Below are 9,429 nucleotides of genomic sequence, written 5' to 3' on the forward strand. Positions count from 1 at the left end.
AACACGTCTCTTTTCCACGTTCAAGTGCTCAATATTCTTCTATTTCGCTCTCCTTCCCTTCCCAAAGTCACGAGCTCACCCTGCACAGTCCGTAGACCGCTCGGTCCCGACACCTGGCGGTGCACACGTGCCTCGCCGGCGATTGTACCCGATGTATGGCTGACATCCGGGCCTTCGGTCGACCTCACGTCATCTTCGTCTTCCATTATTCCGACGAAATTCAAAGCTGCATCCTTCTAAAAGCTGCAAATGCGTTGTTTGTGGCAAGATATACGAGAGGAGCCGAGTACTGAACGAACGTACAGACACCATTCCTGTCCAAACATAAAGAACCTGTAAGGCTACCGTGGTATTAAGAAGCATTCACTACTACAATAACTTGTACTACGCTACTACTGCACAGACTGTCTCAATTACCGTAGTACTCAGTTTTCAAAATGAGGTACGAATGCTAAAATAGGCCTTTTCCACATGCGCTGTGTGGACATTTTCAGTGACTCGGTTCGACTTGCTGGGCACTTTTAACCTGCTATTGCAAGTGTAAAAAGCTGTGATTCAAATCGTCTTTTTGAGATAATTTTCAGTGTTTAGACGAAAGAGTGGAAATTTCAAAATGCTGAACCATAATTGTCCTGTTCATCAATACAAATCAGATTGATGGAAATATGGGAATCTGAGAAATATCCATGAATGAGAGGTGTCGGGTTCAAAATATTTCCTGTTGGTGCAAGCTAGCAGATTCTGTGCATATCACTCGCACGCACGTTATGCAATTGGTTCACTTTGTCTGTCTGCCTCTCTCCATCTACAACCGTCAGTTTATGATGGAGGTACGAATTAATTACCATTGAATGTTTTATTTTGAAAACGAATCGGAAAACAAACCTGGAGTTTAACAGTACCGTACTTTGGTGCTGACTTTGTTCTGATCGCACATGCTTAGAGAGGAGTGAGAATGTTTTTTTGTTTTTTTTAATTTGTCTACCTGCCTGGCAGCCAAACAATATTGAAAATCATTCCAAACAAGAAACTTAGTGTTTTTAGTCGTCATAATGGACACAAACAACAGGCATGGATAACTAATAGAACGTGTTAAATAAGGTGGTGTAACCAACTGTGGTAACTCCCAAAAATTTCTGCAACCTTTAACATCTTTTTTTAATTTCAATTGAATTATATACTTGAACACTGTAGAACACAAATGGCCTTTTTGACACTTTTAAAACAATTCTGTTTAGCAGTCAGTACTTGGACAATGTGTTCGGCATTTTACGTCATCGTGACCAATCAAATTCGCCGATCGCAGACCCCACCCACCGGCATTCAGAAGCACTTGATCCAGATGCACAGTCCACTGGTAGCGATCCGTCGAGGGGTTTTGTAGCACACGCTCGTCCACTCGGGCCTTGCACCGACCCACATGGTCGGGAGTTTGCAGTACCAGTAGCTTCCCGTTCGGCGAGCTGAGAAAGTTATCCAAGTCTTTCGTTGTGCAGAGGCACAGCCCTTTCTATAAGGTACTTTTTCAAATATTTTTGGCTTCTTTCAGAAGTTTTGTGAGCCATTTTAGGTGACCGTCATTATCCCGGCCACATGATGTACTTTATTTTTCCCCGAACACGTTGGTTTCCTGGGGTTTCTGTGCATGCACACCGATCATTCTGGGGCAGATCATGTCATTTCAAAAATCGATATTGCTCTATCCTGGATTTATTTCAGAATTTCATGGTAAGGTCACAGAAATTCAGATGGGATTCCCACTTTTTCATCACCTGCAAATATGTGAAATATGACCTCTAGATTTGTAGATTAAAAAGAAAGGTGACTTGCTGGAAGAAAAAGTTAAGTTTTTTTTTTTGTAACAGGATTATGTAAGTCTGGTGTTGGCTTAAAGGTTAAGGTGGCTAGCTGTTAACGCAGTACCTAAAGAGGTCCTGAGTTTGAGCGCTTGTTGTTCCATTGAAATAACACCAGGTGGGTTGACTCGGCCTGTTATCCTTTTGAGGTCGGCAAAACGAGTAAAAGCTTACTGGGGTAATAAGCCATTTAAGTATCGTGCATCGGAGTGGCGACCCATCCAGGGACTGCACTCCTTTGCCAAATGAAACTGCCTCGGCAGCCCTATGTGCATCGCAGAATGAAAGGAATAGTTATTATTATTTATTAACGGGAGTCTGTTGTGAAATGATTTAAAATTTTTGTTTAAAATGGGAATATAAGAGCAGTTTGGTTAATTTACTTTCATACATTACACTTGAGGGATTCAAGGTAAGAAATAAATCTGGGGCACTTTGACGTGAAGAGATGTTCAGATGTACCATGAAGATCTGAACCATGACGACCACCAAGGATGACAGGAGGAGGATGGGTAGAGGTGTATCAGAGGAGGTTGGGTTGAGAGAGATGTACCATAAAGAAGAGGATGAGTAGCGATGACCATAAGAGAATAGGTAGAGATGTACCAGAGGAGGATGGGAAGCATTTCGAAGATTTAAGTTAAAAAAAACCTAATGAAAAGTAAATTGTCTTTGTGTGGGAAAAATAAAGTTGACAATCCATGCGTAAAACGAACATCAACATCAAATGGCGGCGAAACGATGGGTGTGTTCCGTTGGCAAGCAGCTTGCTGTCGCTTTCCAAGCTCGTCGTTCGGTATCAACCCCTTTGCAAGCCGCTCGACAGATTAAGAGAGGCGTTTCGTCATGTTAGCAAAAATGGCCACCGTAGTCGGATTCAAAATGATACTACAATGAATGAAAGGTTCAGAAGCATACCCATTATGTGTCCTCATTATTATTTAAACTTGCATTTCATACTTAAATTTTTACTCGACATGTCATCCTAATTCGTTAAGATCTACAAACATGCAAACACCCATCCCCAAAATGCACAATGGTGTTCCATAGATATGTTTTGCAGGGGCTCCCTCTTCTGACTGACCATTTATTGTCCCCCCTCCCTCGACAAGGTCAGAGTTGGGGGACATTAACATGAGCTCCGTCCGACCGACTGACTCTGTCCAACCGATCCGTCCATGTACTTTTGTGTACGCGATATTTCAAAAACCGTTGAACATTTCGGTTACATATTGCAGATATCTATTTCTCATGACATTATCTCAACCTGAATAAATTATGGCTCTGATGTGAAAGACTGAAGTGCTCGTTTGAGTGCTTTGAATCAAGAAAACCACTTGGAAAGCTTTAGTAAGAAGCTTGCTAACGGAACACACCTGCGGTCTCTTACAAAAGCGATGGAGCAAAAATGGATCACCATGAAGTGGAGAGCTGGATTAAAGATGTTTAGCCATCACAAAACGAGGCATGATCAGGCAATGGTTCAGGGCAGGCACAAGATTAAATTCAGCAATGAATTGGTCACAATGAAGGACTGGCAGGATAGCTTATGGAGAGAGGTACGCACACTCACCTGTGAGCTGTCGAGCCTGAGTTTGAATCCCGAGCCAGCTGGAAACTGTCACCCTGGTGTTTCACCAACAGGGCGATGCATCCATCGTCTGTGCCACTCATCCGAAGGACATGTCTGACAGCATCGGTCATTTGTGGATATTGGAGATCCCACGGTTATCCCAAAGAGTAGGCAGGCGTGTTATCGTCAGCAGCCTGAACAAATTACACTTTCAGTCGAACATTTCACGGTTCGTCAAAGATTTGAGCCAAAAGCTTTCACCGGCTCAGGTGGGAAGTAATTGAGGAAGAGTAGTAGTCGTAGTAGATCAGTGACGTAGAGGTACGCATACTCGCCTCGAAGCTGTCTAACCTGGGTTCGAATCCCAACACAGCTATAAACTGTCATCCCGGGTGTTTCACAAGCAGCATGATTCAAAGTATGTGCCGTCCCTCGGATGGACGTTAAACTGTGCGACCCGTCTGCCAGCTTTCGTTAGTGGATGTCAAAGATCCCACGATGTCCTTCGTGAAGAGTCGGCGAGCTATCACCGGCACCATGAACTAATTACAAATTCCTGCCCGAACCTTAGTCGAGCGGTCAGGCCTGGCCAACAGGTTCGTGAAAGACTTGGGCCAATCTTCCCCTGCCAACCCCACAAGAATAATTGTTGCCATTAAAGAAAAATTAGTAGTAGTCGTATAAATTGGTGACAATTAAAAGCGAAATGGAATGGGGGGTGGTGGGTACCGGGCAAGAATTACAAGAGAAAAACCGATGGATGACAAGAACATCATACAAAGTGGCAACCTGATGGGAAGAGGATTGGGATGGAGGAAGCAGAGAGAAAGATGGAAGATGAGATGGAGAAGGACAATTGGAATATTCACTGCCAGAGGACATATCACGGCTCCGGCTTGTGGAGGAGAGGAAACAATGGACCATGTTGACCGAGGGTCCACTCCGTCCTGCAGTGACTCAATTGGTCGAGTCGAGCCAAAAGGGCACGCATCACCCCAACACCCAAGCACGATGCTAACAGCGTGATGTGCAAATCCCTACAAGATGGGGAAATGAATCTGGAAAATTCCAGGTCAAGGTATTATTATTATATCTATATGTATACATATACATATATACATACATTATATATATATATATATATATATATATATATATATATATATATATATATATATATATATATATATATATATATATATAAGTATTTTGCTCTTCTTGTTTTGTTGAATTTATAAAAGTGATGTTGTATAGTTTATATTCCATCAGTTGTGCACAACAGAACCACAAAAGCGCACCACAGAGTGGTTTCAGTACTCGTTAGCAAAGCTACCACGCTCTCTCATTTATACACCACCAGAGGTATGCCGGGAATACCATAAATACCTCGACCCTACCCGGCACCACAAAGCACCACGGCCGGATTACCTTGAAACCGCAGGCTCCGCGTGCAGAGCAACACCTGCGGTGTGTCCGAGCGACGCACGCCTCGTGCGGGGCAGAAGCGCTTACTGTGCCAAATGGACGAGGCTTTAATGAGCTGCGATAATTTATGCGGGATTTAATTATTATGGTTTCGCTTCTTTTCCAGCGGAGCAGCACGTCTGTGAAGGCGACAGCACGTCAAGCACGGCACGTGGACGGCGGGCACGTTCGCCCGTGCGGACTCCCGAAGGTGTGCGTGCACACTGACACCGAGCACCGATGGCGGGCAGTGCCTCGATGACCACCAAGTACTCACGGTACATACCCCGTGCGGTGACACGTCGAACGGACTCGAGGATGTATGTATGCACGACTGACGACCACCTAATTGGTATTATACAGATGGTGCGTGCTCTCTCTCTCCCTCTCCCTCTCCCTCTCCCTCTCCCTCTCCCTCTCCCTCTCCCTCTCCCTCTCCCTCTCCCTCTCCTCTCAAAATTAAATTATAAACATATACATGTATATAAACTCTTGGTCATCAGGCTGTTTGGGAAGCGCTTCAACGTTGTGCAAGTTTGGCCCATTGTTTGCATTCTCAACGAACAATACTCGTACGGGATTGTCTTTTTATTCGCTCATCAATATGTCTTGGAGAAAAGGTAGAGATGGGGGGGGGGGAGGGGTGGAACAGCCTCTCCCCCAAAATAAGTAAATAAACAGCTTCCGTAGATCATCCCGCATCGTTCGATTTTACAACCGTCCGTGTATGATTGTCATAATGCAGAAGGCACAGGTCAGAATCCCACGCCCCGAGTTTACTTGCGCATTGTGACGTCATAGGTGCAGGATTTTATTATCGTTCCCTCTTTCTCTGCATTCTCTCCACGAGTCATAGTACAGGTCTTCGATGTTTGCATTATACAACCCAAGCATGATGCCTGCATTGCAGCTTGGCGACAGGGGGATGGTGTGGTATGTAGAGGGTAGGGGTTGGGTAGGCGGAGAGAAGTGGAGGGACGGGAGAAAGGGTGCCGTGTAGTTCGGAATCTCATCCATTTCATTATATCATTAATAATTCGTTAGTTTCTTGTAATACCTTTTTTTACTGTGCTTACACATTGTAAGCAATAACGAACCGTGTTTCCCCAGTGTCTTGGGTCGCTCACCTGCATTCGATTTTTCTTTTTTTTTCATTTGCAGATGCTTTCCGACTGTTCTGTGATTTTTTTCCTGGTGTAACGGCTTCGATGTCCATCGGCACGCAAAATTTCAGCTTTCTACGTCACCCAGAAGGGACTGAACTTTAATATCAGTCAGTCAGTCATTGAGTGAGTCAGTGAATACAATGAGCTTTATATATCCGTAGAAAACGAATTTTTCATCCAGAGTTTAGTCTCGGGGTTCCACAAAAGGAATTTACTGGACAAAGGCACATAATTTTGTGCAAAAAATATTGGTAACTAAATGCAGTCCTTAAATTTGGTTTTCCTTCAATCACTATCCTCCAGCCAAACAAATCTGAAAACCCTGGGACTGGAACGGTAAGCAATGACGTCATAAATGAATGATGTTTTAGTCTGATGCCCTCGCTATCTCTAGACAAGGTTGAAATACATCATGACGTCATAATATATATATATATATTATATTATATATGCATATAATATGGAGGGAATTACGAGATGATAACATTCTTTTGTTCAGATCCGCGTGGCCTTTTGTGCCCACGTGCACGTACAGGGAATAGCTACCTGTCCATTCATTGTGACGTACATCTATTGCATGATGCACGGACAGGTATTGCAAACAAGATTGCAATCGCACGAGTCCAAATTGAAACAACCTTCACGTTTCATTCTTAATACAGTACATCATAGAGGCCTATTGTTGGCCTGGTCTAAATTCATCGCAATCCAACCACAACGAAACCATTCAACATGTACATTCTACCATCGACTCGACTTGGATCAGGTTTTTGTTTTCATTTTCCAAACAATTTTCATCTTTCACCTAAATAATTGCTTTTCCTTTTTTTCTTTTGTACATTGTTATATGTGCCAAACTCCCTTACCGATTACCCCCTGTTGACTTGACCACAACTTGATTGTTTACTTATTTATTGCAATGCCTCTGTCTGTGTGTCAATGTCCGAGTCTGTATATTTTTGCTTTAGAAATGGTTTTCTCTGCAGCCACTTGTCCAATCGATGCAAAACTTTAAACATAGGAGGGACAGAAAGGAGGGATAGACTCCCAATGGGGAATATTTTATTACTAACTCTGACATCATAGATGTCATGGTATGGCAGCCATATTTGATTTAAGGAAAAATATTGACATGATTTTCTCCGAAACCACTGAACGGGAAAAAAGAATTCAAACTTGGCATGTGTCATCAACTGCCCATGGGGTATATAGGGTGTTGCCATTAGTGCAGCGGTATTCCAGCCATAATTGGTTGAATTGAAATTCTTATCCAAAAATCTGAAACTTCATACATCTGAAATATGACCCGATGTGAGTGAATTAAATTTATGCCGTTCATAACCCAAACTAAGAAACGATGTGACATAATAGGGTGCATGGATGATACAGGTATATGGGCCATAATCGTAGCGTGTTCCGCTTACGAAGGTATTTTTGTTCAGAATGAACATGCGAGGTGAGACTATGCACTCTGAGTGCCGTTCTGGTTTATACAGTCATCAACAACTAACAAATTCTGTAATATGGAATGTTCTATTCTCACAAAAATTGTATTATAACTGTTTGCATTTTTCCACCTGTTTGCCCCGCACTGACATAATGTACTATTCTTAGAATTAAAGTTCAAAAACAAATTTAATGTACAGTATAGGAAAAGTGAAAAATAGTGCATGTCAATCCCTCAAGTCATGTATGACAGACCTGGTCAAGTATGACATGTATGTATGTATGTATGCAGTATCCCTTGGGCATTAGGACACTATCCTTTTCAAAACATACCCGTGCCATTATTAACGGCCACTAGTGAACACAAGTCTGCAGATGGGACAGCCATCTTACAGACAGGACAGCCAGATTGTACTCTTTTCAGTTTAATTGATGCTGCCGATGCAGTCTCTCGGGCTTAAGGCAGAGAATACATCTGGCAGTTTGCCAGAGACTTTGCCACTGGCAGCAGGGACATGAATTTGTTCAGGGTACCAGCACACAATGGCCTACTTTTCCAAATATGACCGTCTTCACATTCATCCAAGGAATGGCACACTTTATACCAACGTTCTGCCGACGAAGCACTAATCTGTTCGGTTTACAGTCAGGTTGACAATGGAACCCAAACAAGACAGCTCAAAGGTAAGCGCACCAGACCTGTTGGACCTCTGCTGTGGGGAACCCGGCTCAATGCCTTAATCCCTGGTACTGTCTTTGGCTGCAGGAGAAAAAGGAAAGATTGCTTGTTACGACGTCATTGTGATGTGAGAAGGTGAATGTTAAACAACTTACACGATTAGGCGGTTTCACCTGAACAAGGTGAACAATGTATTGTGGACGGAACGTTCACGAAAGAATAATGTTTTGATCCTGACCTGCAATTGTCAGTTGTAAATGGTTGACATTTCATGCCTGCACCTCGTGAGAATTTGGAGTGTTTTCTTGGTGCAGGTGTCAATTTTATAACACAAAGTATAGAACATCCAAAGGTGGTGAAAGTGACTTTTTTTTTGTTTTTTGAAGGAAGCATTAATCATTTTTTGCTCACGATGAAGTTTAAACTTCTTTACAACATCTCTATACCCACTTGGGAAATCAAGTTTAGGCTAATCTTTCATGTGTTGCATCTTATTCTCAAAGAAGTCATTTTGAAAGACAGAAAATTGTAACTCAACTCTGTTAGCTAAGCAATAGAAGACCCCTTGACAACACAAGGGGGCATTTATTATTACATACGCAAATATGACTGATTACTCCCCTCCTTCCCCCATCATCAACTCCCTCCCGAGACATGCCCAATGCATTGACTGTCCACCCTTGTTCCTATCTCTACCCAACTCTCGTATCACCCTTTCTTCTCTTTAATTTCCTCAGTTTTAATCTTCTCATTTTAGCTACAAATAGATGATGGGTATTTTAAAATCCCATTACAATTTGCATACATTATAAAAAGTGAAGATTTCTGCAAAGAGAACGAGAACAGCAGCCGGGAGAGCGCATACCTCCACCAGGCTGAACAGTTTACATTTTGTATCGCACGAAACACTGATGGACGGATCTGGATTTGGACCTGAACCAAAATGTAATCGGCTTGTTCTTGTCACCTCCCCAACTCATCCACCAAGTCTCATCCGAATCCGTACACAACTTTTTGAAATGGCATGCTATTCTGTATCATTTTAGCCCAATCTCTCAATGGTGAAAAATTAAAAGATCGTTTTATCCGGACCCAGATCATCACTAAAATCGAATCAGTTCATCCTCCTCACCTCCCCCCAACCTGTCCACCAAGTTTCGTCCAAATCCGTCCATAACTTAAGATATCGTGCTCTGTATTGGTTTAGCCTATCTCTCAATAGTGAAGAATCACTTTAAAAATTAA

At 42.7% G+C, this 9,429-nt stretch overlaps 2 protein-coding genes across 3 annotated transcripts in view; one reads left to right on the forward strand and one right to left on the reverse strand.

Annotated features, from left to right (window-relative positions):
- Positions 1-5,026, reverse strand: part of LOC147030040 (uncharacterized) — a 244,532-nt gene extending 239,506 nt beyond the window's left edge. Inside the window, exon 1 of the transcript XR_015056195.1 lies at positions 4,858-5,026. The gene's annotated coding sequence lies outside the window, so the exon portion shown is untranslated. The remainder of the gene's footprint in view (positions 1-4,857) is intronic.
- A 7-nt stretch (positions 5,027-5,033) lies between these two features.
- LOC147030043 (uncharacterized) overlaps positions 5,034-9,429 on the forward strand; it is a 31,726-nt gene continuing 27,330 nt past the window's right edge. The window contains exon 1 of one of the 2 annotated variants that reach the window (XM_085873737.1): positions 5,034-5,171. In XM_085873737.1, the coding sequence (XP_085729863.1) occupies positions 5,134-5,171 (38 nt within the window). In that variant the 5' untranslated portion in view covers positions 5,034-5,133. Of the gene's footprint in view, positions 5,214-9,429 lie in introns of both variants that reach the window. The other variant, XM_085873736.1, reaches the window with a different exon arrangement.

The sequence above is a fragment of the Eptatretus burgeri genome, chromosome 3 (assembly GCF_056783735.1).
Source record: "Eptatretus burgeri isolate ZD-2024b chromosome 3, Ebu_testis_v1, whole genome shotgun sequence".
Taxonomy (NCBI): domain Eukaryota; kingdom Metazoa; phylum Chordata; class Myxini; order Myxiniformes; family Myxinidae; genus Eptatretus; species Eptatretus burgeri.